The 26,403-nt window shown below is 40.1% G+C and overlaps 5 protein-coding genes across 9 annotated transcripts; 1 reads left to right on the plus strand and 4 right to left on the minus strand.

Annotated features, from left to right (window-relative positions):
• Positions 1-118: 118 nt before the first annotated feature.
• LOC135935164 (guanine nucleotide-binding protein G(q) subunit alpha) lies at positions 119-8,954 on the minus strand. 4 transcript variants are annotated; one of them, XM_065477283.1, is made up of 10 exons: positions 8,800-8,954; positions 7,639-7,836; positions 5,943-6,127; positions 5,683-5,837; positions 5,433-5,561; positions 5,130-5,258; positions 4,812-4,941; positions 4,599-4,752; positions 4,189-4,296; positions 119-4,130 (listed from the first exon to the last, which is right to left on the minus strand). In XM_065477283.1, the coding sequence occupies exons 2-10, from the start codon at positions 7,757-7,759 to the stop codon at positions 4,048-4,050; spliced, it is 1,194 nt and encodes a 397-aa protein (XP_065333355.1). In that variant the 5' UTR covers positions 7,760-7,836; positions 8,800-8,954; the 3' UTR covers positions 119-4,047. The 4 variants fall into 4 exon arrangements, with proteins under 4 accessions (XP_065333355.1, XP_065333352.1, XP_065333354.1 ...); XM_065477280.1 differs by lacking the exon at positions 5,433-5,561; XM_065477282.1 differs by lacking the exon at positions 5,130-5,258.
• Positions 8,955-9,424: 470 nt separating this feature from the next.
• wol (Dolichyl-phosphate beta-glucosyltransferase wollknaeuel) lies at positions 9,425-11,130 on the minus strand. The gene is made up of 7 exons (XM_065481391.1): positions 10,855-11,130; positions 10,588-10,762; positions 10,313-10,521; positions 10,154-10,262; positions 9,854-10,097; positions 9,713-9,798; positions 9,425-9,659 (listed from the first exon to the last, which is right to left on the minus strand). The coding sequence occupies exons 1-7, from the start codon at positions 10,927-10,929 to the stop codon at positions 9,550-9,552; spliced, it is 1,008 nt and encodes a 335-aa protein (XP_065337463.1). The 5' UTR covers positions 10,930-11,130; the 3' UTR covers positions 9,425-9,549.
• Positions 11,109-18,499, plus strand: LOC135937970 (KH homology domain-containing protein 4-like). Of its 2 annotated transcripts, none has more exons than XM_065481386.1 (14): positions 11,109-11,259; positions 11,473-11,596; positions 11,707-11,833; positions 11,889-12,002; positions 12,059-12,467; positions 12,572-12,723; positions 12,791-12,919; positions 13,772-13,980; positions 14,056-14,340; positions 14,400-14,600; positions 14,655-14,743; positions 15,183-15,364; positions 16,983-17,078; positions 17,401-18,499. In XM_065481386.1, exons 1-14 carry the CDS (start codon positions 11,249-11,251, stop codon positions 17,751-17,753), a joined length of 2,481 nt encoding a protein of 826 aa, XP_065337458.1. In that variant the 5' UTR covers positions 11,109-11,248; the 3' UTR covers positions 17,754-18,499. The 2 variants fall into 2 exon arrangements, with proteins under 2 accessions (XP_065337458.1, XP_065337459.1); XM_065481387.1 differs by having other exon boundaries at positions 14,403-14,600.
• Positions 18,493-21,606, minus strand: LOC135937972 (serine protease gd-like). Its single transcript, XM_065481390.1, has 7 exons — positions 21,414-21,606; positions 20,162-20,477; positions 19,646-19,840; positions 19,473-19,594; positions 19,197-19,361; positions 18,982-19,147; positions 18,493-18,848 (listed from the first exon to the last, which is right to left on the minus strand). The coding sequence occupies exons 1-7, from the start codon at positions 21,420-21,422 to the stop codon at positions 18,628-18,630; spliced, it is 1,194 nt and encodes a 397-aa protein (XP_065337462.1). The 5' UTR covers positions 21,423-21,606; the 3' UTR covers positions 18,493-18,627.
• A 160-nt stretch (positions 21,607-21,766) lies between these two features.
• On the minus strand, positions 21,767-25,085 carry LOC135937971 (endoglucanase E-4-like). Its single transcript, XM_065481389.1, has 11 exons — positions 24,868-25,085; positions 24,254-24,439; positions 24,028-24,196; positions 23,551-23,769; positions 23,397-23,489; positions 23,092-23,280; positions 22,856-23,030; positions 22,633-22,801; positions 22,399-22,569; positions 22,184-22,338; positions 21,767-22,130 (listed from the first exon to the last, which is right to left on the minus strand). The coding sequence occupies exons 1-11, from the start codon at positions 24,880-24,882 to the stop codon at positions 21,878-21,880; spliced, it is 1,794 nt and encodes a 597-aa protein (XP_065337461.1). The 5' UTR covers positions 24,883-25,085; the 3' UTR covers positions 21,767-21,877.
• Positions 25,086-26,403: the final 1,318 nt, after the last annotated feature.

Here is a 26,403-nt window from a genome sequence, read left to right on the forward strand (position 1 = left end):
GAGTGAGAGAAACATACAAAGAAAAGCAGTTTAAAAATAGTATGTTTCAAGTTTTACCCCAACACAAAGCCCAATTATTAAGGGAAGGAAATAGTTTTGACAAATAAAACAAAATTGATTTCAGAAAAAAATGTTTATTTTTTGACAAGAAGTGCGTTTACAAATTTTTCTATAACCATTCAAAAAGCTCTCGCAGATCACTAGCATTCACACTTGTAACATCACAAGCATCTCACGCCATTTTCACATGTACGTACATTTTCTTTCTTTTGTTTAGTTTGCATCAAAAAGAACTCACCAAGTCCTCTGCACACATACGTTCAGAATAATAATAATAATATGCTTTTTGTTTTACTCGGTATTACGTTTTTATCGCCCAAAATCAAGAAATTTCTCAGTTGAATCATAGTATTGATTAATTAATGAACTGATTAACTTAGCAGATAGTAAATCTTTATATTCATCCATGTCAAACTAGAGTGTGGCATGCGTGTAGTCGAAAAAAACTTTGAATTATCCCACCTTTCGCATGATTCATATTTTCGTTTTGAATTAGCATTAGATATTATATACCAAAAGTTAAATAATATAAAGCTTCTCGGTAGGGCCGATCAAGACACCTCACCCGGAGAAGACTACTCATAAAATATATTAGGTTTCTTCATCAACGACAAATTCTCAAGACTGTAAGGAAGGGACTAAAGCAGAAATAAATACCAACATGAATTATGGCCCAAGACTTTTTACAGTGTATATAATGCGTAATTAATAATCATAACCAACTGAAAATGGCGCGAACGATATTATTATTACTGCTTTTTTTGTCAGTAATGATTTCACTTACTTTTACTTTGAATAAAGTCTTTTAGCAACAAGCTATGCAAAAATAAATGAACACACATAAAATAATCATTTTCCTAAGAATAATCGATAACATGGTTTTTGTGTGTTTGCCTTGTAAATGCTGCGAAGGACAAATTAATGATTCTCTCCATAAAGAGGCCACTTTTTCTTTTTATGGAGGAAATTCGGGTCGCCCGTTTGCCCGCGTATCGAGTTGGAGCAGGCCACAATTTCTATTTTCATTCTGCACGCAAAATCCAGCCAAAAACAACCTCACTCGTGGAATTATGTCATATTTACTGTACTTACATTTACATTTATAAAAAACGGGCATCGTCGGAAATCGTCACTACTTTTATTATAACCTTGAGTGGTGGCCACCCCACAACAAGTCAGGGATGTTCTCAGTTTCAATTTGCAAGCAAACGCATTATTTTCTTCTCTTATTCAAATCGCTGGCCGTCTCTCATTCGGCCGGAGGAAATGATTGAATTACAGCGTGGCCCATCCAATCAAATGAATGGCAGTTAAATATATATCTTCATATGTACAAAATGCACAAAGCGCGTTAATATTCAACAGAAAAAAATAGTGCAGTGTCGATCACATCATCAAATTAATAATATAAACGGTTTGAGTGGGCCAAGCGAAGAAAAATACAGGACGCGAGCTTATGACTTGCCAAACTTATTTCACAGATCAATCACGGTTGGTCCGAACTTCAGCGATCGCAACACTTTGGTTAAATTCAGAGCCGACCCCGCGACCACGTGATCTGCAAAACACAGCTAAATTCAAATGTGACATTATCCAGAGAGTAATCACAACAAAAACCTGTTACAGTCAGATTTGTGCATAAACAAGATTGCAAATAAAATTAACAAAGGACTGCAGACTCGCACAAATAATGGGGTTTATAGCTCAAAATTAAAAATATACTATAATATATGCATAACACAATGAAAGTATTTATAAATCCTTATGATAATTACCACGTGGAGCGACTAATTTCATTGAAATACCTGTTATTATTTACAAACATGACATCCATCATCATCTTCGTCATTACCACGCACCCACAACTATCAATTAATCCTGCTATACAGTGTTTGTGTGTTTGTTAGTGTTCACGGGTTTTACTGGAAAATTGATTAACTCAAACTGATAAAAGAAATGCCGAGTCCAATTGTGAGATGTATCTTCAAAGTTGTGTTTTGCGTGCACTTTATAATATTGCGCACAACTAAGGCTGCGAAAAATTCGAGTTGACAAAGAAAACAAGGGCGATTTCTTGGAAATAGCTCGCTTATGTCAATGTTTTACACATACTTTGCCATTCTCCTGAAAAAAGAGCATATTTGCAAGTAGAAAATCGAAACACGTGAGCCCAAATTTGAGGGGAGAGCTATTTCAAGTAACACAGACCCTTTTCGTTTTTGCAATGATTATAAACATACACGGTGAGATGCATCTCTTTTCATTTATCTTTTTAACGCTGAATGATATAATTTTCCGTTTTTCTCTTTTCTGTTTAATTTAATCTTCAAATATACATATAGCTTGCTACTTTCTGCTCTTCTTCAATAACTTTTAAAAATTTCCAAATGGCAGACATTTTTACTTTGTAAGGAATTAGCAAGAATTTTCCATTATGGTTTTGGGCCTGTTATTTCCGTATTTCGACCGTGAAATATAATTATATTCACTATAAAAAAAATGTCAATGCATTTTCACAATTGGGTTATGATTAGAGTTACAGACCTATCATAGAAAATATAAACGCAGCGATGAAATGTTTGTCATTATGCCTCTTTTTCAATTTTTAGTTTCAAGTGCATGACGCATTTCACGGTTTGAGAGTTCTCAACTGTAACTTGCAAGAGTTTAGGGGAAGTAAGTTTGTTTCCGAATCAATCCAATTTAAGCCCCAAAGCCTGATAACTTTTGTTTTAAAATTCTTCTCTTCGCAGTTAATTTGTAAATGGCATTAATAGAATGTCTTTGTGTCAAATTTCCATATCTTACAAACAATAAACACGGTTTCGGAAAGTTATGACTGTTGAGAGCATGACTATTGTAGTGGAAATTCTTGGGAGTGGCCATGAAAAATTATCTTTCGCCAACGTGAGAACAAAAATCGTAATTAATAAATGCAATGTTACATTTAACTTGGTGTGTATGTGAGTGTCAGTGTTCGTGATGTGAAAATCGCAGCAGCTGCACAAAAGATAATTTTCCTTACATTTTCGGTTTATCATTTATATTTTTACTTTGACAAGTTGCGCCACTGTCTGCGCCACTCACTGCATTATGCTCTTTAGTAAAATCAACAATCTCTCGATTTTGGAAAAAAAAGAATATCACAAATCACCTTCGAATTAATGATTTCAAAGATCCCCTAGGCTCTATTGCTTAAATTCTCAAGTGATGCTATGTTAACTTGGAATTCTACAACAAATAGGTATTCAATGTATTTTGAAATTTGCTTCTTTTCAGAATTTGCGTGTGGTATTTCATTGGCATCAATTTGTTTGGCAATGTTTCGCACTTGCTATTGCTAGCACCAGCCACTGCTGAAATTAATCAGAAAACCATCAATGGATTCTTAAATTGATAGTCTCCACATACATCATTAGTCAATGCTCCTGGCACTAAACTATATTGCCTGATTTTGTTGATGTCCAAGAGTGAATTTGCGGTTTTGGTTTACTTAGGTGTCAAGGTTAGAATGAGAAAAGGATGGAAAACGACGAGGAGTTTTGAATCAACTGAGACACGCCTCCATACTTCTTTTTTGAGTTCACTTTTAGTAGGAAGTCACGACGAAAAGTTGCTCACTTTTCCGTAACAAATTTCCGCTCGCTCTCTTCTGCTACTTTCACAAATACCAAACAGAGGGGCAAATGCAATTGTCACTAAGGTTCTGGCTGCTCCAGCGGCGAATTTCCGTAAGATGAGCCAGATTTTTAGGGTCAGAAGATGAGAATGGGCAAATCATATCGATTCCTTCACTGGCGGCGAGAAAAACACATGAACCAACTCAGTGACAAATTAATAACCATCTTGATGCGCCATCGATCAGCGTCATTGCCTGACCAACGAATTCGTGTGTCTGTATGTACTAATGCGTGGGTGTGGTTACGTTGATCTTTGATTTGTGCTTTTGCTGCTGCTGCTGATTCCCCTCTTGTGCCGGCCAAGGGTTTAGACAAGGTTGTATTCCTTGAGGTTGGATTGCAAAATGGTATCTTTGACAGCAGCAAATACAAATCTAATGTTCTCCGTATCTGTGGACAAGATGATTTTTTCATCACTTGCTGTCGGAATAAATACAACAACACTTACCAGTTGCACATGTAAAATGCGAGTAAATTATTTTTTCTGAGTCTGGATTCATATCCACGAACATTTGGAGAATGAATTCTCTTGCTCTAATAGCATCTCTTTGCGGACCTGAAAAACAGAGGAACATAATTATTAAATGTTCTTACGAAAATATTATAATGTGTTCAGGTCGTCCTAGCAAAACTACAACCTAATTCAACCTAAATCGGGTGGGATAACAATATTCCAATAGAAAGCATCAGCAACCATGTTTTAGCCTTACAGAAGCTCTGGCATGTAATAGGAGCTTCAAAACTTTTATTATTCACCTCTATGTAGTGTGATCCAGTTGATTCAAATTAAATCAATTAAATTATCGGCATGCGTTGAAGAACAAAATTCGTTAAAAGAGTGCATTCAACTTGACTCACCATCAAACTCGGGGAAATAGTCGACAAGATGAGAGTACATGATTTTTTCTTCAAGCAAGTCTTTCTTGTTTAAGAAGAGAATGACTGACGAATGTTGAAACCAAGGGTAGGTAATAATGGTGCGGAACAATGCCTTGGACTCCTCCATTCGATTCTGGAAGAGAAATAGGATTAGCTAGCAAGTACGAGGCAGGAAGTCGTGTGTGTCAGTACCTCATTCTCCGACTCAAATAATATCTGGTCGTATTCACTTAAGGCTACCAGGAAGATGATAGATGTAACGTTTTCAAAACAGTGAATCCATTTTCTTCGTTCAGACCTCTGTCCTCCGACATCCACCATTCTACAAATGAGACATCCATTTCAGTTTTAAGCCTCTCACAATCGAAATGTTGACAATTAGGTGCAACACCCACAACATGCTCATCACAAACCAAAGAGTGCACAGAATTTTAGAGATTAAGAATCAAAATCTTTTGATAGCGTGAAAACTTGATTCAAGTAATTAGTTAGCTACTGGTTGGCCAGTACCTGAACACAATGGAGTCCAGATCAAAAGGGTACTCGATAATACCAGTGGTTGGCTGTCGAGCACGTAAAATGTCCTGCTCCGTTGGCAGGTAGTCGGGTGCTCTGATTCTGTCTAGGTCACTAAGATAACTGCAGAACAGACAAGCGTGCAAACTCAAAAATCAATACAAACACCATGCTTAAAAATAATACATGCTTAAATGAGTAAAATAAAAAAGGGTGTTCCGTGCACCGAGCGGAGAAAACCAGCAGGCAGGAGAAAAAGTGACGTCACAACCGCAAACAGAGACGTTTTGTATCAACCTGAAACGAATTTCTTCTAGGTCAAAGGGGTATTCTATGATGCCTGTTGTAGGAACTCGGACTCGTAAAATGTCCTGTTCTGTAGGCAAATAGTTGTGTGCGGCGACTCGGTCAATTTCCATTAAATAGCTGCAAGTGGACAAGGATACATTTTTAAACAACGCCATCACCCATGAGGATCAAAAGTTGATTACACTGCGTAAGTAGTTCTACCATACTGAAAATAACAAATAACTGGGTCTGCTCTTACTATTTGGCCGAGTCGGTGAGCTGATATTCACGACGCCTGTCGTAACATTCTTGAATGCCCGAGTCCGCCCAGAGGTCTTTGATGGCCTCCACGAACTGGGCCTCGAACGTCGTCACTGTCTCAAAATCAACACTCCGGACGAGTTCCGCTTTGTCCTGCAGTTTTAAATAGAGAAAATTAAGAATTCGTGTGATAATCCACTTTGGTCCTGCTCGAACAAAAGGACTTTTTGCCATAAAAAATTTAGATCAGATACTCACGATGTTCCTCGAGTCACCATATTGGATTTTGAGCATGTCCATAGCCCGTATCATACTCTGCATGGCCATGAATATATTTTGGTAGACAAGTTTGATAAAGCCCTTTTTGTCGTCATCTGAATAACCAGCACCGTGGATAATTCGCATCTGTTTGATAAACGTGGATTTTCCCGACTCCCCCGTGCCTGCAAGAAGAATAAAGATTTCACATTAGATTTCATTCACCAAATTGAAAAATATACTATGAATGCTATGTTCGTACGCGAATAGAAATGGAGGAGCTTCAATTTTCCGTACCATTGACCGTGTATGAATACAAATAAAGGAATTAAAAAAAATAAAAACCACTATCATCGGTCAAAGGTTAATAAATGTATTTTTCATATTTCAGATCCGCGTAGAAAAGCGACCAAGAGTTAAGATTTTTTACAGCATGTGTAGAAATTAACAGGGAAGTATAAAATTGTATAATCCCTACCGCTCTAGCAGTGTTGTACGAATTGTTTTTAACATACCGAATTACGTAACAATTGTGGTAATGAAAAATTTGTATCCCAAATTACTTAGCATAATTAGAAAGCTTTTGAGGAACGTCTAATTCATCGTAGCTTTATTAAATTATTGCTACACCGCATCGCGTGACTAGTGTGGAATGGAGCAGGTCAGGGCGGATGCGATGGGGTGGCTGCGTACAAAAGTGATAAACAGCGCAGCAGGAGAACGACAGGCAATATTCATAATGATGTATCAATGAAAGTCGCAAGGGCGGACTCGGCGAGCGCGCGTGCGTCGCTTGTGAATGAGTCGATCACGTGACGGGCCACACTAAAACGGGGCCGAAAGTACAAAATCAAAAGATCTCTCTCAAAAACTCGAAATTTTCGCATCCAACAACATTTTGAATGAGCAACATGTTAGCAAATTTATTTTTACAATTAAGTAAACCACGAATTTGATAACATATTTAATTAAAAAAATCTAATTTTTATTACTTTGATTGATTGATTGATTGATTGAGTGGACAGGCTTGAGATTTGTTAATTATTCCAATCATGCTAGGAACGCTATCGAATTGGGCGGCAAAGGGGACGCGCGCGAGGGTGCATGGGTCTTGGGCACGGATTGCTAGTAAAAATCAATAAATCGCCCCTCCCCGAGCGCGGTGTGTCTGTCGGTGCGGACGCCGGCGCAGCGCGGAAGCAATAACAGGCTCACTCACTCTAGGCGGCAAGGCGGGCGGGCAGGCGGGCGGGCGGACGAGTGGCCACCCGCGCTTCATGTCGCAAATTTTCAATTATCTGCCGCTAATCAGGCCGCGATTTATTCGCAACCAGCGGCACATTAAGAAACGCTCGATCACGTGCATGAGAACGCTGCCAAGCTAACCAAGATGGGATAGGAATAGCGTATTCTAATTTAATCGGATAACCATGAAAAAAAAATACCCTTACGTAATTACTAAGAATTTGGATATCTTTGTACCTCCCGCAATTAAAAAATTTTAAAATAGGCCATGTAATAAAAGACAAAATAAAAAAGGTAACTTCATTTTTAGTAGTTTTAAATTTAAATCCAATTAATTAGTGTCAGAATTGTAAATCAAATACGAAAATGGTGCACAATTCTGATTTCGGTGGTCCATGTTCTCGTTGATCTTATAATAATCTGACATAATTAATGTTAAATTGATACTTACCAAGCAGGAGGAGTTTGAGTTCCTTCCTAGCCTCCCGTTTGTCTCTTCGTAATTGCCGTTCTATTTCTTGGTTTATCCTTTTCTGCTCCTGGGCTTCCTCAGACAAGCAACACGCCATCATACCTGCGGCCGGTCGAAGAGCAGGGGCAGATCTGAGCAGGTGGTCAGACCGCTGGCCAGGCAGCGACTCCCTCACTGCTGCAACCACAGGCGCAAACACATTAGTCTCTTGCGACAAAAAATATGATTGATTAGATTTGGATCGGCAACGTCTGAAATGGTTCAAGTGCAATGAGCGAGTTTCGCGATCTCTAATTCGTTTGATTTGCTTGGCCACAGACAACAGACACCACCAATTTTTTCAAGTTTATACAAATAATATGAACATGCTCTCCAAAATTAAAAAAAGGCAGATTTTGTTTCGAAAAGTTGAAAAGTAAACTAGACGACGAGATATAATTTTTCGATGGAAGAAATCTCTTTGAAACATAGAAAGCCTGATGTATTGCCACTTTGTGATTAAAAAACTTAAATTTAAATTTGGGGCGACCCAAATCACCGGTGTGTTTTCTTTGAAGGAACCGCACGCACTGATTAAGATGACGGAAACAGAACTTTAACGCTCATTAGTTACTTCCACACGTTATCGGAACTAACACGATTTATAATCCTTGCAAAAATCAAGCAGTCTTGCGAAAACCTCGTCTATTTATTTATGGTGGTGTGACAGCCAAGCCCCAAATTGCCTCTTTCCGGCGCCCCGGTGTCAACACGCGGTCAACGGTGACACCAGACACTACACTTCGGCGCCGCTGGTTGGGAAGCTGCTAATTCCGCGGCGCCGACGTCGCCGACACTAGCGTAAACACCCGAAAAGGGGCCAAAACTGGCCGATGGGTGTGGTGGGGCCGAAGGTGCCGAGGGCTTGATTGGCACTGTCTGGCGCCACCGACGACTTGGTCAGCGTATAACTGGCGCCCACTCGACGCCGAGACCCCGAGTCGGGGCACCTTGGCGGGGTCTGGGGCCGGGTTACGCGCCCGGGGCGGCCGAAAAGAGCAGGCAAGTTGGAGAACAGGTCCGACCAATGGGACGGTCACATCGCAAACAAAGCGGCCCGCGGGCCTTAAGTACGACCCGCGGCGGCCCCGATCCACTCACAGGTATCAGCATAGATGCTCTAGATGTTGGATGCACTCATCGATAATAAATAAACACAAAATGCGGTGCGGAAAACGATGAAATGTGCAGGTGATTTTCTCTCCTATCTTCTCAAGATGGCGAAGGCTATATATGCTCTAACAGTCGGAACTGCCACCTTGCCAGCGATTTGCCAATGCGCGCCAAATCTTGAAACTTCCCCCTTATTTGCTTTGATGTATTATAATCACTGAATGCCGCGAAATGATTAAAAGATTTATTTCAAGGTGCTATTCCTTTTCACGTGGAATACTTCTCATTGCATTACACAGTCAGCTCGATAATAGTTTTATTTTTGTAGCCTAGTTTTTAATTAACTTTAAAGACAAGCTTATATATTTTTTTACCATTTATAATTTTGCAGGCTGCAGATAGCCCGTTTTTAATAACTTGTCCTTAACGGCGTTTTCAAAACTTAATTATATCCAAAACTAATCATTTACTACAGAATCTTCGCTTTTGTTGTTGAAAAAATTTTACTCATTTTATAATCACAAAATTTGCGTAATTCATCTGTAGAGTTGTGCATCAAACAGGGAGGGAATTTTCAATTAACATGGTGATTTTAAAAAACATATCCTATAAGTTTTGATTTAAACACACTTTAATACCGGAATATTATAAATTGCGAAAAATGCGAGAGGAATAAAAATCCTTCAATTTGATGCAAACGTAAATTCAAAAGTCTAGAAATGCAAGCAGGTGAAACGCTCAGTCTTCTTTGGTCTTTAGCCTCCAAGCACCAATGAAGTATCTAAGCCAAATGAGAAACAGATCTCTGCCCATTTGCAACCAACTCCAAACCGGCACAATCTTAGAACCTGAGAGAAAATATTTAATGAATTGCTGTCTGTCTAAGCATTTTAAACCGCACCATCAACTTCAGTCCATCGAACTGCTATTTCACTTATTGGTATTTTAAACCTCTGTGCAATGTACAAGAGTTCAACATCAAAAGCCCTGGAAATAAATGTTTTTAGCAAATAAATTACAAAATATATTACTTTCTTCAGACCATCTTTCGATATGCATGTTTGAAAAACACTGGAGTGCTGCAGCTCGGGTTAGCAGTTTGAAACCACATTGGGTGTCCCTGATGCCTCGGACTGCAAAGAGCCATACCAGAAAGTGAAAACCGTGCATGAGAATGGTGCGGAAAATGCTCCTCGAAGCGATTGCTTCATCCTCCAGATGAGCCCTGGAGCCACAGACAATTGCCAACTCCTGCTCCACCTTTTCAGGGCTCTTCACAAATTCAACTAAAATTTATAATGGCATTACAGAAGATCTTTTGATAATCTGGTTTAAAACTTACTCTTTGTAAGTTCCAGCAAACTTTGTTCAAGTTTCTCAAAATCCTCAAACATTGTAGCACCATCAGCATCCGCAAACAGAACAACAGATCCCCTTGTGCTTAAGACTCCCTAAAATATTTTAAATTTAACTTGACTATAAAATTTGGGGAAAAATTAACCAATCGAACAGCTCCTCCTTTGCCTCTATTTGGATCTAATTCCAATACTCTAACAATTTCTGGTGTGAATTGTCTTGAGTAAGTCTGCGCTAGCTGGACCGTTCCATCAGTGCTGCCATCGCTCACCACTATTACTTCGTAAGTAAAGGCAGAGTTTTCAAGTTTTCTTTTGCCCAAATATTCCAAGCACTCATCTAACATTACAGAAACTAAAACAGGAATGTTTTCAAATTAAAATAAGTCATGACAAAACTTTTCAAATTTTTTATCCCTACGTCTAGATTCCTCATTGTATGCCGGGACAACTACTGAGAGCACCAGAGATGACTTGACTTCGTCAATAGGAAACTTTATTCTTCTGTTGTCCACCGGATCAAGAAACGACTTCTCCTTTTCAGAACGGACGATATTAGGATATGGTCTGCTTAATTTCTTCAGCGCAATGCACACCTATGAAGTGAAGAAACGTGTTAGTGGCACTATAAGTACAAAAGTGATTGCGCTTGCAACTTAAATTGTTATTAATTAATTAATACACGAACCAAGAGAAACAGAATGACTGCCAGCACAAATCCGTAGTGGATCACAGCATAGAGGAAAGAAAATAAGGTGTCCATTTTTGCGGTCTCTCAATATTTCATAATGGAAGAGATTTCACAGTTTCAGTCGGACTAGCTACAGCGTCCAGTGTAATAGGTCAAAAAGTAGCAACGTATGACAGAAATCAGCTGGATTTGTTTACAGCCGGCATTGAAAGTGACAGTGCTGCTTGTTGATAACCACGTCGTATTTGATTTTCCGACAAATGCTACACACCCTGTTAGGCGCTAGTGTCGCATTTTCGCCGCCGACGACAGACGAACGACGAGACCAGACCGTGCAAGAATGGCGGTCGATAAACAATGATGCTCGGCCTAGCGGATGCTCGATTGAAAAATGTTCCAAAGGTGAGAGAAATTTTTTCACCTGGAGCTATGCCAGTTGAGATAGTTACGATTCGAATTTGAGGTTACAATATTTAAGTCTTTCAAAGCTATGATACAGAATCTATGAAGTGAGAATTCAATCCACCCGAAGGTTTAAAATGCATAAATTTATTTTTATTTTTTCGCTTGTTCTTGTCAACTCCATGGATTGACTACTTCAATTATATATTTCAGAGGAACATCCAAAGCAAGTAGCTTAGAGGCGGCAGCAGAAGCTGCGGCCAAAGTAAGCGCGATGTTAATGGCCAAAGGCAAAGTTCGCTCTGGCAACATGGGCTCGACAAAAATAAACGTTAAGGTATGTAATATTAATTTCCAAAACATGACAAATGAGGGTCATGCCAATAATGTGAACTCAAAAACGATGATTTTTCATATTAATTATCTCTCATACTTCAATTCCAATAGGACAACAATCTCAACAAGTCTGCTGGCGATTTGTTCACGGCAGAAGTGGAAATCAATGATGCCCCTCTTTCAGCCCGCAATCTGCTCACCAGAGGCCACACACAAGATGAAATCAACAAATATTCAGGTTGTACAAAATATTCTGATGAAAGTATAAAATAACAAAGAAATTGTCTCTAAAGGTGCTGCTGTCTCTACTCGAGGCAGGTACATGACCTATGAAGATCGGGCAAAAAACCCGACTGAAAGACCGCTTTATTTATATGTTCAAGCATCTGAGAAGAGTGCACTTGACTGTAATGATTATTCACATAAAGTAACTATGTGATGATTAATATTCTTGTCACTTCAGTGGGAGTCCAGAGAATCCATGAAATAATTCAGCAACACATGGGCCAACTGCAGCCACAGCAGACGTTGATACCAAATAATCCCTCCAACGCTAACAAACGTCCAAACAAGTTCAGCAACAACAAATTCAGCCGCAATCCAAGTCAGCCAGTCAGTGCGAGGCCACCACCTCTGATGAGCATCCAGACTTCGCCACCCTCATTGTTGCATGTGGACAAAGTCTATATTTGCCTGGACCATGCTGGTCCTGCCTTTGATTTAAAAAATAAGGTGCTCGGATTCAACAACACAAACTTCAACTTTATCCACACTGAATCTGGGTGCAACTTGGGCCTCAGGGGCAAAGGCTCTGGAACAAATGATCCGGCCACTAATATGGAGTCCACGGAGCCAATGCACATTTATCTAGAGTGAGTTTGCGAAAATTTGATCTTACACATTGGATATTTCATGAGATCTACATTGAAGTCAGTATATATGTGTGCTAAAATTAAATAAAAATTGTTCAACGCAGGAGCACCAGCATGGAAATGCTGCAAAAAGGTAAGGAGTGCGCCCAAGATCTGGTTAACACACTGCAACAAGATTTCTTGTTGTGGCATCAACAACAAGCAGCTCAACAGCAGCAGATGGGTGCAATAGCTTCGATGCAGCAACCAATACAAGGTTTGTGCGTTTTGTTTCAGAAATTAAAAGAAAAATGCATAATTTCTTCATAAATATCAAATTTCAGCCCAATTCCAAACTGTTACTGTGAGTTCTATGGGCCAACCTTCGGTAGTCTCAATTCACCAAACGATTCCTCATCAAGAAATGATGCCCCACCAGCCAATGCCACCGCCTGGTCACATGAACCAGCCAAGTAATTACATTACTCTTTTCTAAAACACAAAACGCTGAGTATTTTGGGAACGTTGCTGATTTACATGGTCGAATGTATTTCACTTTAACAAGACCAATTTGCAGAATAGCATTTAGTCAAATTTTGCCCGAATAACTGAAAACATCACACCTGCTGTATGGTATTAGCTGGAAACGGGGATTGGGAGAAATTCACCAGCATATAAAATCATTGAGAATTACACGGCCATTTGTTTTTCAGATAGGACTGAAAAATATATTAGGTCTTGACTAATTGTTATTTTAATGTACTTTTTAAAGATGTTTATGTTTGGTAAAACTAAATTGTTGCATAGTAGGTAGCGGAAAAATCGCTTTTACTTGATAAAACTCGTGGAAAAAACAACTGCTTGGCATTTGGAAAGTGTAGATTAATTGAATTTATTTTCATCTTTAGTACTAGCATAATGCATGAGGCATTTCCCAAAAATATATTAACCCCCATCGCCAAGGAAGTCATTGATTGATGGAATGTATTCCTACACAAGTATTAGAAAATGTTAATCGAAAATATAAGTTACATTGAATGGAACTTTTTCCATGAGTGACAGTTGAGCGCCTGCTTTAGCCTATTAATCAATACCTTAAGGTATCAGCCTAGTCCTGTGAAAGACTATTTCTGTTTACCCTGCCTTGAGTTTTTGATTAAAACGCAAAATAGAGGGAAGCCATTTACACGTGATGGAGAGACGCAAACCGTGTTTTCGCATACTTTCCGTATGCAACTGTTAAATGATTTCATTAAATAAATCAAACCTATGTAGCACCATGAATAAGGGACGTTTTTTAAGTATGCATATTGTATTTGTTGCAGTGGGCCAAATTCCACCTGGAATGCAGCACCATCCGCCACACCCTCCTCCAGCAATTGGTCCGCCACCCACACATTTACTGCCACCACCTCCCATGCAAGGACCTCCCCCTCCGCACCAGTTTGTACCTATGGGGCAATCTCATCAGGGTTTTGTGCAGCAGCAGCCCTTGCCATTGCCACCACCTAACCAACCGCCAAACATCACCATGGTAAGACAATATACCATAATATACTTGAATTTATTAGGGTTTGTTTGATTTTTCTAATCGTTTTATTGAATTTAGGTGGTCAGCAGTCCTAGCATGGTGATCCAGCAGCACCACCAGCAGCTGCCGCCGCCACCTCCGCCCCCTCAGCCGAATCAGCCGCTGCCACTTATGCAAGGCCCGCCACCAACTTACACGCATCCTCCTCCCCCTCCGCCGAGTCAGTTAATTTACACTAATCAACCGCCACCAAATGTACACCACCCACCACCGCAAATGATGCCGCACCAGCCTCCGCCCTCTCCGGGACAACCTGGAGTTGCAGTTCACCATCATCAGCCTCAGATGTACAACTATCCACCAGTAAGATGCTGCTGTCTCGATCAATCATCACAATTTAACAACGAAAATTCAATTTCCAGCAGCAATATGCGCCTGCCGCACCAAACGCTGGTCTCACTCCAATTCCGCCAGCTGGTGCGCCGGCTCCATTCCCAGGTTATCCTGGAGGGCCTCCTGGCGGCTTCCGACCAGACACGCAGATGCTGATGAAGCATCCACCTCCTCCACAAAAGCGGAAGTTCTCTGACAACCCAGGAGAACATGAAATGTTTCAGCAGCAGGTGTGTGTTTGCTAGGAACACATTTTTACATAAAATTTAATTTCAATATCATAGATGCCTCACCAAATGGTTGGACACCCGCCTCCAGTGCCGCCTCCTGGTCATCACCTCCCACTGCAGAATCTGGGCCAGCGAGGCAATGGGTATGTATCTTTTTAAATAACTTGTCTTTGCCTCCTGTGCTGTATTTGCATATTAATAACTTTCTTCCCCATCTAGCAGTTTGCTGTGATTGATTATTTCCTGCTCTTTTTCATTTAAAGACCAGCCTCACTCTGGACTAAGATGTCTAAATTCTCTCTATTTACTGAAAACACATTGGAAATCACAAAGACTAAATCATGACTTCTTTGCTCATTGCAGTGAGTAAATTTTTGGCCGAGTCTCAAGCCTGCCCGAAATAATTTAATTGAACGAGCAATTAAATAAATCGTTGCCTAAAGCTCTGCTAATGTTCAGTAACAATTAATAATCGTACCAATTTCATCGTGACAAGCTCTAGTTTCCTCATTCTTGAGACCTGTGACGGTTGAGATGGTAATATGAATGACATTTACAAGTGTCTAATGTTCTGTTTGCCAGTATAATTGAGATGCTGATGCCAGCCCAGATGCACCAGCAGCCGCCCGGCGCCTCTCCCCCCAACAACCTCCCCATGCCCCTGCCCATAAACAAAGAGCAGCAGTCACCTCCCGACGGAGCTGCCCCAGAGAGAGACAAACAACTAATGCCACCTCCCCCTCCCCCACCTGTCTCCTCCACAGGTTGGTAACTCTCACGATTCCTGCATTCTCGGGAATCAGTAAAGTATCGATCCGATCCATTTTGTTTGTTTCACATGATTGGTTGTTGACGAAATAATGACAACTGAACACGCTATCATCTTTCTAGAGCCCAACCTATGTCACCGGCAGGTTGTATTAGTTTTCTTTTGCTCTTGCTCTTTCCTCTCTCTCTCTCTCTCTTTCTTTCTCTTAACAACCTCCCTCTAGATTTGCAGGTGCCCCTCCGTGAGGCAGGTAGGTGTTCTCCCTGGGAGTCTTGGATTTTCTCCTAATCTATCTCAATTGGGCGGCTTTCTTGGGTTTTCTGCCATAGCCACTGATCTGTACTCTGCATTCCATAGGGCCAATCTATGTCTGTTAATATTTCCACAGAAAATCTGAGATCTCTTATTTTGCGATTTTATTTTATTTACCCATTAATTAATGACATCGGCTTTTTTTGGCAAAAATTCTTTCTTTTTTAGCTGACCCAGTGTGATCGTATAGTTCTTAATATTTTTTAGTTTACTTTTTGGTTTTTGTTTATACTTTTAAGTTTTTCTACACAGTTGGTGGATACGGCTTTACCTTTTAGCAGTGTAAAAAGCTCACCTGAAATTCACCCCTATGCACATGATTGATTGACTGATTGATTTTTTCTATTATCATATACATTCATGGTGTCCCTGTTTGCAATTTGTCTGTTTGTGTGTTTACACTGCTAATCCTCTATCTAAAGAACTCATTTGTAAGTACAAAAAGGCATGAAGAGAGCTATTTATCTGATACACAAACTCGCTAACTTCTAGATTGCAGCCCGTGATGGTGGACGCAGCTGAAACTAAACCAAAGCGCTACTTTCCAACTAATTTCATTAAAATTTGGCCTGACATGATCGTTTCTTATTTTTCTTAAAACTGGTTGTTGGCTCATTCAAATGACATGACATGTGTTCTTATTAGTCTTTAGATCTTAAGAAGTATAAATAATACGTACATAATTACCAAACAAGCAAAACAAATTAATGCATCTTGCTTCTTTTTTTCATGGAGAAGATTTCGCTTTCATTTAATTGTGTTGGAGGTGCTTTTCTAGTAGAGTTGTTGATCAGATACCATGTGTTGTTGCAGTTCAGTTGCAGTGCTCTTGCATGTCTGACTGCTAGTTTACAATAAAGCAGACGAAATTTGTGTTGGCTGCATGCGATCTGTTGAACATTTTTCCAATTAAGACGGACTTGATGGTAGCTCAGTTGAAAAGTGGCCCCTAGACATCAGCACAGCGTACTTTCCAGTGTGACAAATGTGTGTCCAGCAATGCCCTAGACGCAATTTGAAGCCTCTGAAAACAAATTGTCGTGTGCTCTTCTCACTATGCCTCACCACCAAACAGTCACACAATTCAGAGCGATTTTAGTTGCAGCCGCTGACCCTCTCTCTATCTGGCGACTGAGAAATATTTTTTACTCTTGCATGCAATATTTATGTAATATCATTTCAGAGTCATGGTAAGTGAGAGAGTCTTAACTCCAAGGGAAATGCGTAGCCATCTTTCTCAACCGCCAGAAAATCGATTTTGTCCACCTGTGATTCTCATAATGTGTCGCTTTCCTGTTTAGGTGAGAGCAAGCAAATGTCTCCAACACACGGTGAACCGGACGTCAAGAAGAGAAAATTGGCAGGCCACCCTTCAGGACACGCAGCTAGAGCCAATAGTAATAACAATTTTACTTTTTAAATTTAAATATTGCCAAACAGAAGAGCTTAAGACTTCTGGCAAACGTTAAATGAAAATTTAGCTTATAAGAAAACATATCAGTCTTGTAACCTAAACAAACTATGTATTGTCCTACGCGTTCACTTTCAAAATCTGGGAAAATTGAATTTTAAATTGAGAGGTCTGCATGCTTAGTAAACTTTAGACATGGTTGGAGAGTTTTTCAACTTTCACTTCCATTTTTTCTCATAATATCTGGCCAAAGTATAGGAAAACAGTGAGAAAATGTGGACATTGAAGGAATCAATATTTTATTTCAGTTTATGATATGGATGGCAGCTCTGAAGATTTATCGGAGGACGAAAACTCAAAGTTCAACGGCCAGCGTGGTCCCCCAGGAGGCGGCTACAAGTTGAGCCCTCAGCAGCTCACCTTCAACCACTACTCGTCCAAGCCGCAGCTGTACCCAGCGGCATCCCCAACCTACCAGGGCATGTACCAAACTCCGCCCCCGCAGCCAGCGCTGGGGCCACCGCCACCGCAGCCGCCAATGGGGCAGCTGATGAATCCGCCCCAGCCGCACTACAGCAACGGAGGCAGCTTCCACCCTCAGCCACAGCCGCAGCAGTATGCAAGTCAAGGTATGCACTTTTGGATGCAGCCTCAGCAATAAACCTCAGGCAGCCCTGAATGTTGTGGAAAGTATTCAAGATTCAGTTGTGCATTTTATTGAGACGCTTGCGTTTGATGTCAGTCGACAGACTGAGCATTTAACAGACTGATTTACCGCCGTCTGCTGTGGCAGTGCTAGTGCAAAAGAAGAAAGATGCTGTTTTTTTTAGTTGATCAGCGACCACTAGTGAGAAAATCTTAGTGTTTTTATTCATGTAGCCCTATGAATATAGTGAGTAGCGTTGCTTCCGACTAAAACAGAGGCTTGGTACCTTGTATGAGATTTGAGAAATCCACATTCAGTACACAGGCAGAAAAAACTACACATTTGTTATTTAATACCGTGTTTATACATTGCATTTCACGACCGTTACTTCTACAATTGTGCATTGAACGTGTTACTCCAAACAATGTTGTATTATTTGACACCGGAGGACATATTTAAGTCCACGAACAATATTGCACTATTTTTTATCATCGTCCATTCAAGTGTTACTTGAATTTAAACCCATAAAACTTAACTCTCACCTGTATTGTGATGTATCAAAACACAATCGCGTTCAATTTCGCCCATGTTTGCTTTGAAGGTATCAAGCCAGTTTTGCATCTGCTATTTTAAAACTAGTAATCTTCTTTGCCATAAAGTGTTACCACACTGATGGAATTATTGTTCAATCTCCCAATCAGACCTATTCACTATATTTTTGTGGTTAACCACGCTGAATAATAATGACCGCGAACTGATTACCACTGCTGCTTTTATTTCAACAGATTCATTTAAAACTTAAGCAATAGACTTTGCACCGCAAGCAACGTGAAACAACCATAATTTAAATCACGGCACCCCTTAGCACTGTCTCAGGGTAGTAATACGATCAACCAGATCTAGGCTGAATCACGGTTACACCTTCGACGTTGCGCGCGATCCAGTCAAGGTACTTTGCTACATCACTGTATATTGTGTAGTATTTGGGGTTGCACAGCCGCTGGTCGCTTTCCAGTGGAACTCCAATGCTGACCACGCCACGCAAATACCATCGGCCGTTCATCTCAAAAGCCATACCGCCGCCGCTGTCACCATTGCACGCACTTGTGCCTGGAAATATGTTTGATTAATGAACACGTCTTAACGGAATTGGCAAAATTTTAATTATTAAGCCATTTTAAGGTATTTTCAACTCATATCTGTTAAATATGAACGATTTCGTTGACTAAAATGCAATACCAACCATTTGTGTATCCAGCGCAAAAAGTGTTGTCTTTGGCAAGAATTGTCGTGAAAAACTCAGGTTTGCTTCGCACGCAAACCTCAAAAGAATGGACAGGAAAATTGGCTTTCTGCAACATGTTGGTTTCTGAATTTCGTTTTACGTCCATCAGCCCCCAACCTGCAACCTGTGTTCAACATTTAATTTTTTTGGTAAATTCAAACTGTGGAATATACCGTTCCATATTTTCCTGCAAGTTTCTTCAGGTCAGGATCTGTATTCCACAAGCAAATAGGAGACACTTTATTCGTAAAAGTGACATATCTTCCAAATATAATGATTGCGATATCATTAGTCAAATTGTCCTTGTTGTATTCGGGATGGAGGATAATCCTGGAGGGCTGAAATGGGTAGGAATTTTAAAAATGCTATAACGTTTTGTTGATGTTTAAAATTCGTTTCTAGACTAACACAAATTGAATTAGTGTATCCATTTGTTAAAAAATTTATACCGTGTGTGATTCAACACCGCGATCTGGATTCCATCCCTCGTTTTTGTAGTATTTCCCTAAATAAACGGTGATGTCATCCTCGGCTCTCTTCACTCCATTTTCTCTTGTTACGCAGTGGCTGGCTGTAATATTTTAGTTTGGAATTAGTAGTTTTTTTCTTTTAATTTTCATACCAGAGATTATCGCCTTCTTTGAGATTAGACTGCCTCCACAAGCGTAACGGGGCTGTTCGGTGTTTGAGAATCGTGTGAATATGGCTGCATGCCACGGAAATTCACCCTCATATGTGGGAAGGGCGCTGGTGATCAAGGCAGCGGGACGAGTTTCTCGTATACCACAACCCGGAAAACTCAGTACTTCATTAGAGGCTATCGTAAGAAATAAATTTTTTAAAGTAAAAATCTTGTTAAGCGGCAATATGCCTGAAAATGAACTAAACAAAGTAACTAAATTAATTATATTATGAAAGAGTGAATTTTCTCTCATTAGGTAGATAGTGGCATCATCCACGTGCTATACTTAAAATTATAGCATTAAAACTCAATATAACAGAGTAACTAAACAATCAACAGATCAAAAATAGAAAACCATATTATAATTAGTTAATATAAGGACAATTTCATCTTGTTCGCACTTAAAGTTTCGATAATGCCAAATTAAGCTTATTTTTCAAACGGTAAATTTTTTACCACTTGACGGGGTTGATTGCGTTGGTCTGTGGGTGTTGGTTCTTGGAGTGGTGGTCGTGGTGGTGCTTGACGCTACGTTTCCGCCGTACCTGGTGGGTCTAGTGACCACGGATTCTGTCAGAGTGGGATCCGTGACGATACTGGGCCTGCGTGTTGGGCTCACAAATGGTCGGTTAGGGGGCCGTGTCTCTTCGGGGTAGTTCTGGTTTTGATTTTGGCTTTGCCGCTGAGTGTTTTGGTTTTGATATTGCTGGCCAAAATTTGAGTGTGCGGCGATGAGGAGGAAGAGCACCACCAGAATGGGTTTTCCCGCAGCCTGAAACCAGTTTGAGTGTGCAAAATGGGAAGGACACTTCAAGCTGAATCACATGAAACAGTTAGAAAACGTATTCGTTCCAATATTTTTTTGGCCTATTTACATTGTTTTAAAATGTAGAAAATCTCTTTGGATATAAATTAATTTATGTTTTGAAGCATTCATTTAGATAAGTGACGATCTTCCTTAAAATGATTTGTCAACTGAAAATTAAAATCCTTGAACCCCGAAAAAGTAACTAGCATGTATATTTTTATAGACAAATTAAAATAATGATATCGTTTTCATTTTTTTAATGCCAGCATGATCAATGTCATTATGTTCATCTGATTTCTATCAGTGGAAGCAGTAATTTTCCTCTTTCGAAAGTTTCTAGAATACATGGAATCAAAACAAGCGCTGTGCAATAAAGGTCGTGACACATTGACTTCAACTAGCATGGTAGAGATGCTTGTTATCTTCCCACACAATTCTGACAAAATTATATTGCAATTTTGAAGCAAAAAACTGTGCGCTACAATCTCCCTATAGCAAAAAAAAATTGCAGCCAACCACAAATTACATGGTATACTAGGTTTAAATATAGCTTGTTCTAATCGATCCAAGGGCATTGGATGGACATTCTATCCCAGAATAATTTAATGGCTGGTTCAATGGCTCGTCAAAAAAGTATAGCAAGTCGATGAATATCTTATTTTACGACCGCTTTTTCTAAAGGATGTATGACAGACATGAAAGCTGTTAAGGCCAGCTTGCAACGGGTACACAAGTTTATAAGAAATTTAAACAGCATTTGTGCGTCGCGAGAAACAGGAAAAGATGATGCGCGGAAGAGAAGCAAAACAAGAACCGGTTTTACTCAAGCGAATGAGAAACAATGGAAGAAAAAATAGAATTTTCGCATCGCAGGGGGCAAAATATTGTGCCCAGCCTTACCCGCTCCATGCTCAGGTGAGGCCTGGTGCAGGTGTCATCAGGAACGGCGCGACTGCTTGACGACGGCCTCGCGGACGTAATGACAGCCGCGATCAGCGCGTGGCTTTTCCCTGCTTCTTCCGCGTACAATGCGAACAGCAGGCGTTGCTCCGCAGGTCTGTTTCTCTGGTGTTGACCCCTCGATCATCTCTCTACGCAGCCGGAGAGAGAGAGAGAAAAAAAGAGGCCCCACTCTGATCACGTGGACCTTCGCCGCTCAAAAAGCGCTACGCTATTGCCAAGCAAAGCACTATACGCCATCGCTCCTTTTTGTACTAGTTTACTTATTATTTAGGGCTTTCTTTTAAAAAATATTTTTAATTCAAAATATATTGCTTTATTAATCCGTTTATAGCAGAGCTCATAATCATTTGAGTTAATTAATAATAATAGAAAAATAAATACCATTAATTATTATATCCTGGCTAATAATTGTTCAGGTATGCTTCGTTAGGAAGTTTATTTTGATGATGCAGACTATAGAGAGCGGCTACCAGCGACTGAAAGCCCGCGTTGTAGTCAATGCCGACATCGTTTTGGCTCCAGTTGTCGCGAGAGTCCTCGTATCGTCCGTTTATGTCAGGGCCGCCTACCAGGGCGCCGACCAGCACCTGCGGATTCGGGCCAGGCGCGTTTTTGTTCTTCCAGCCGCACTCTTGAGGGATATTCGGACACGAGCTGTAATAAAAAATTCAATCCAGGAGCTCCCTATATACGTGCTGAACCTATACCTCGCCGAGTGTTGGATTTTCCTAGGGTAGTTGTTGCCAAAGCCCACCATAAAACTTCGGCCACTGTCACCAAGGATAAAGTTGACTTGTTGAATTGCGAATTGGATGTATGGGTTTGTGGGAATATCGCGGATGGTAATCAAAACTTCTCCAAGCTAAAAACGTTAAAATAAAATCAAAATTGAGCCGTTGATTTTAAATTGTTAAATTGGTACCTCATAGCAAGCGTACGCGATGTTGGCCGCGTACCTGATTGCTCCGACGGCCTGGTTGATGTGGTACAAACCCTGAGGATTCCTGAGAGACGAGTTTCTTGCTACATTGTCACACACAGCCTCTGCTTCCCTCGCGTACTGCTCGTCTAAAGTGAACAAGGCTAAAAGAATCTGTCGACCGCAAAGACATTAAAGATTACAAGATTTATTGCTAAAACCGTATCGCACTCATACTCTAGCTCCTAGTGTTTTGTCGTCCCAAGAAAACTCTGAGACTTGTTTCGTGGACAAGCGGAAATTGTGGTACATCCTCGTGGCATTGTCCAGATACGTCCTGTCACCGGTAGCTCTGTAAAGCCACAGTGAGGCCCACACCAGTTCATCCTCGTCTCCAGACCAAGATCTGCATTTTACAAGAAACGCATTAAATAAATTTTTCCAAGCTGGAGAATATTACCTGTAAAACTCCGCGACTAATGGAACGGCTTTGCTGTAGTCACCCCTGTAGTTAGTAGCAAAACTGTATAATTCCTTGGCGTGTCTCATGTGGCTATTTTTCCTCGCTGGATCTTCGCCCAACAGAATAGAACTGGCCGCTAAGGCGGCGGCAGCTTCAGCTGCCAGTTCAGATCCTAAAAATAATTAATTTTACGCCTCTACTTTATAACCACGTCTCGAATTAGTTTGTCATACCTGGATTGTTAGGGGTGACTGAGTAGGCTGGACGGTGGAAATTTATGTCCTCAGGTCGTCCCCACCATTCACGAATTTCCTTGTCAACGTCACCCACGAGTGCATATATTTCTTCGGGCTTCGTGTGACATTTTTCTAGGTACAAAGTTCCCCAGTGCAATGCGTCCTTCGCAAGAGCTAGCTCATCAGCTGAAAATGATATTTTCATTACTCTCAGTAATAGTTGTTCCCTTGCAGTTTATTTGACTAATTTATAGTGCATGCAATCATATGATTCTTGGAATGATCGAAAGTTTTTTTCTTACCTCGCGCATATCCGTCTTCATTATTCAATATACCCCAAGCTAGCACAGTCATTGTAGCGGCCGTTGGGAACGTGAATTTCAGAGTTCTGCCATCTGGACAGACAAGACGAGATTGGCTGATTAATCGACAAAAGCGTTTGCGAGTCTCACTAACTCGTGTAATATCCGCCGATGAGGCTCTCAAATCCGTTTCCTCTGTCCCTAACGCAGGAATCGTTTCTCCACCTTATTCTGTTGTCTTCAGGCAGAAGTCCTGACCTTTGGGCTTCATAAAAGAGCAGTGAATTGTGAATTACGGTTTTGTAATCGTATTTCAACTGCTTTCGCTGCGGCGTTTGGATCCGCGGGTTCGTTGGTGTTACTTCAATTGTTTCTATAATAAAAGATAAAAAATTATTTAATTTATACATTCGTTCAAGAAAGCTTTATTCTCAACTAACAAATATTAGTTTCCTTAATTAATTACAACTAGATTTATTAGTTAACCTTAATAAAACCTTTAGAAAAATCAACTTAAAAACAAAATTATGGAAAATAAGCTGAAAGTAACCGAAATCGATCTGCAAACTATTTATTGCGAAATATGTTTTTCGTACGAGTAAAAATATAATGAATTAATGAAAACTGGTACCTTTGCATACAAGTTTGCCGTCAAAGTGGACACTCTCGATGGAAAGAGTGCTAGAGGGGCCAGTGTACCTGGTCTGGAAGTTCAAAACCAGTACTGAATTGGCTGCTAGGGGTCCTCCTCTGAGAACAAAAGATCGCATATCGGCAGAAGAGAATGTCGCATTTTTGACCTGTTTAAATACAAAATTATTATATATCTCGTAATTGTAGTACTCCTTGATTAATACCGAAAACTCAGCGACCGGTCTGGTGAACTTGATTGTCGCTTGCCATCGGTTTTCGTTACGAATCGAAGGGACACTTAGTTTTGCACGAAATATATTGTTCTGGTGAGAGCTTGAGGATATCAATTGAGTGCATGGTTGAAGACTCTGCTGACCGTTTACAAACGTGGAAAGCAACAGGATCGGTATCTACAATAGTGGGATATTAATAATTTGAGTTTCTTAATTTTAATAAAATGGTAAAAATTCATACTACGCATATAGAGAAAAATCTCTTCAATTAATTTACACTTTAAAATTAAGCCTCTTGACAACTTGAATTCATAAAAATTGTGATGTGTGTGTAAAAATTGTTAATTTATTTGTTTGTATAAAATAGCTGATAAAGATATTATGTGGTTTGTCCCCTCAGAATTTTTAAGAAATCGGTTATTGCACATTCATTTAAGTTCAACTTTATGAATTTTCCTCCAACAAACATGTTTTATTTCTGCATTCGTAGAATAATTTGAATTACTGGATAAACTGGAAATTAAGGGGGAAACATCCATGAATAATATAGAGCTAAGAGTTAAAATAACAAGACATTATATATTTTTTTATTTGTGCACACTCACCAGCAGTATCAGCATCTCGGCGATGGTGTAATCGCGACTGGATAGTGTGAAGCCTTTGGCGAGCCTTGGCCTTTTTGCGAGCCTATTTATGATTTGCAGTTCCTCTAGCTGACTTAGCCAAAGGTCATAAGAGGTTCACTTGCGCTGCGGAGAGGAGTATTAATTTTATCTCTTTCCTCTTGCCCACAACGGCCGGGGATGAGAGTCGTTGCCACCAAGCAAACAGAAATCAGCCTCTCTCAGCAGAATGTTGGGCTTAACTACTGCACTATCCTCCTCTTGAAACAGGTGAAAAATAAAAAGGTGCCCCTTCCCCAGGTCGGTCAGGAGCCGAGCGAGAGGGACAGGTTTCGAGATAATCACGTGACCACTCTGTATAATTATAATTACGCTGGAGAAGAATTTCTAGGTTGCGTCGCTTATGCAATCTGCGTAGCACTGCCGTTGAGACGGTTGCATACCCGTAAAAATTAAGGGGTTCCATTCGCCCGCACGCGACAACCAAGAAGACGCATTTTTTATTAATATTTATTGTCCTCAATGATTCAAAATATTAGAATTAAAATACACGAAAAAGCAAAATACGAAAAGCAGGAGCTGCATACACGAGCAAAAAATATGTAATCGACGTTTTTTGACGTGCCGTAGATAAAGTTAATCAATTAATTACAATTAACTGCGACACAAGAGCTGCTCACGCAGGGAGGGGAATTTTGGTGCGTCACAGTCTTCCAAAAACGGTGTCAGGTCGTTCCAGGGTTTGAAATCCCTGTTTGTAATGGCACTATTTCAGCCGAAAGCGGTTCTCGCTGGGGGAGGCGGGGGTGGACTGCGCTGTCACCACGAAAGGCGCGCTCCTGAATGATTCTCGCTCTCGCATTTCGAAGTCTGTCTGCGGCAGCACCGACGCTGACACCTTTGGAAAAGGACGATAGGGCTCATGATACACAGTGATCAGTCGCTATAATCCATGACTATAAGAGGAGGAGTACGTTTTTCTGGGTTTTCCTATCGTGAGTGCTTTGAGGTTTTCAGATGGTTGTCTTTTGTTTTGAGTTAAATTTCGCTACACAGGCAACAGCCGCACTACAGTGGGCTAGACTCGTCTCCATCAGTCTTAGTTTTTATCTTTTAACTTTATTACAAAATCTTCCTTGATGCAAGTAAATTAATTTATGCTAAAAGAAAATTAGATCTATATTTTTAAAAATATTCCATCAAGTTGTTTCAGTCAGAACTGCTTGAAATTAATTACCTGCTGCATAGTGAAATCAACTCAAACGTCAACACATTTTGGCCTAAACCAACCAAATTGTCAAAATGAGGACAAAATCGATTATATTATCTTTAGTTTTGATCAGCTTTAAATATTTTGTTCTAGCAAAAATATTTTACTCGCATCAATTGAATTTTATCTCTCTATGTTAGTTTGTTGTCTTGGAAATGGCTGCATGAATTTCATATTTTTATTACGTTTAGCAAAAATCACGCAAAACTGCATATTTCACATTTTATAGCTGAATTTTCTCGCAACAA

This window comes from Cloeon dipterum, chromosome 2, assembly GCF_949628265.1.
Source record: "Cloeon dipterum chromosome 2, ieCloDipt1.1, whole genome shotgun sequence".
Lineage (NCBI taxonomy): Eukaryota > Metazoa > Arthropoda > Insecta > Ephemeroptera > Baetidae > Cloeon > Cloeon dipterum.

What these genes read in the sequence shown, in the direction of transcription:
- LOC135937971 (XM_065481389.1), bottom strand. An exon ending in CGGCAAACTTGTATGCAAAG is followed by an intron (nt 23,770 to 24,027) that starts GTACCAGTTTTC and finishes CTTTTATTATAG; the next exon opens with AAACAATTGAAGTAACACCA. An exon ending in TGAAGACGGATATGCGCGAG is followed by an intron (nt 23,281 to 23,396) that starts GTAAGAAAAAAA and finishes TATCATTTTCAG; the next exon opens with CTGATGAGCTAGCTCTTGCG.
- LOC135935164 (XM_065477283.1), bottom strand. Translation starts at nt 7,759, where the DNA reads ATGATGGCGTGTTGCTTGTCTGAGGAAGCCCAGGAGCAGAAAAGGATA. An exon ending in ATGGTGACTCGAGGAACATC is followed by an intron (nt 5,838 to 5,942) that starts GTGAGTATCTGA and finishes TTAAAACTGCAG; the next exon opens with GACAAAGCGGAACTCGTCCG. An exon ending in CTATTTCCCCGAGTTTGATG is followed by an intron (nt 4,297 to 4,598) that starts GTGAGTCAAGTT and finishes TCTGTTTTTCAG; the next exon opens with GTCCGCAAAGAGATGCTATT.
- LOC135937970 (XM_065481386.1), top strand. An exon ending in TGAAATCAACAAATATTCAG is followed by an intron (nt 11,834 to 11,888) that starts GTTGTACAAAAT and finishes TTGTCTCTAAAG; the next exon opens with GTGCTGCTGTCTCTACTCGA. An exon ending in TGAGAAGAGTGCACTTGACT is followed by an intron (nt 12,003 to 12,058) that starts GTAATGATTATT and finishes TTGTCACTTCAG; the next exon opens with TGGGAGTCCAGAGAATCCAT.
- LOC135937972 (XM_065481390.1), bottom strand. An exon ending in GCGGTGTTGAATCACACACG is followed by an intron (nt 19,362 to 19,472) that starts GTATAAATTTTT and finishes TACCCATTTCAG; the next exon opens with CCCTCCAGGATTATCCTCCA. An exon ending in TTGCGCTGGATACACAAATG is followed by an intron (nt 18,849 to 18,981) that starts GTTGGTATTGCA and finishes ACATATTTCCAG; the next exon opens with GCACAAGTGCGTGCAATGGT.
- wol (XM_065481391.1), bottom strand. Translation starts at nt 10,929, where the DNA reads ATGGACACCTTATTTTCTTTCCTCTATGCTGTGATCCACTACGGATTT. An exon ending in AAGGAGGAGCTGTTCGATTG is followed by an intron (nt 10,263 to 10,312) that starts GTTAATTTTTCC and finishes AAAATATTTTAG; the next exon opens with GGAGTCTTAAGCACAAGGGG. An exon ending in AACATGCATATCGAAAGATG is followed by an intron (nt 9,799 to 9,853) that starts GTCTGAAGAAAG and finishes ATTTATTTCCAG; the next exon opens with GGCTTTTGATGTTGAACTCT.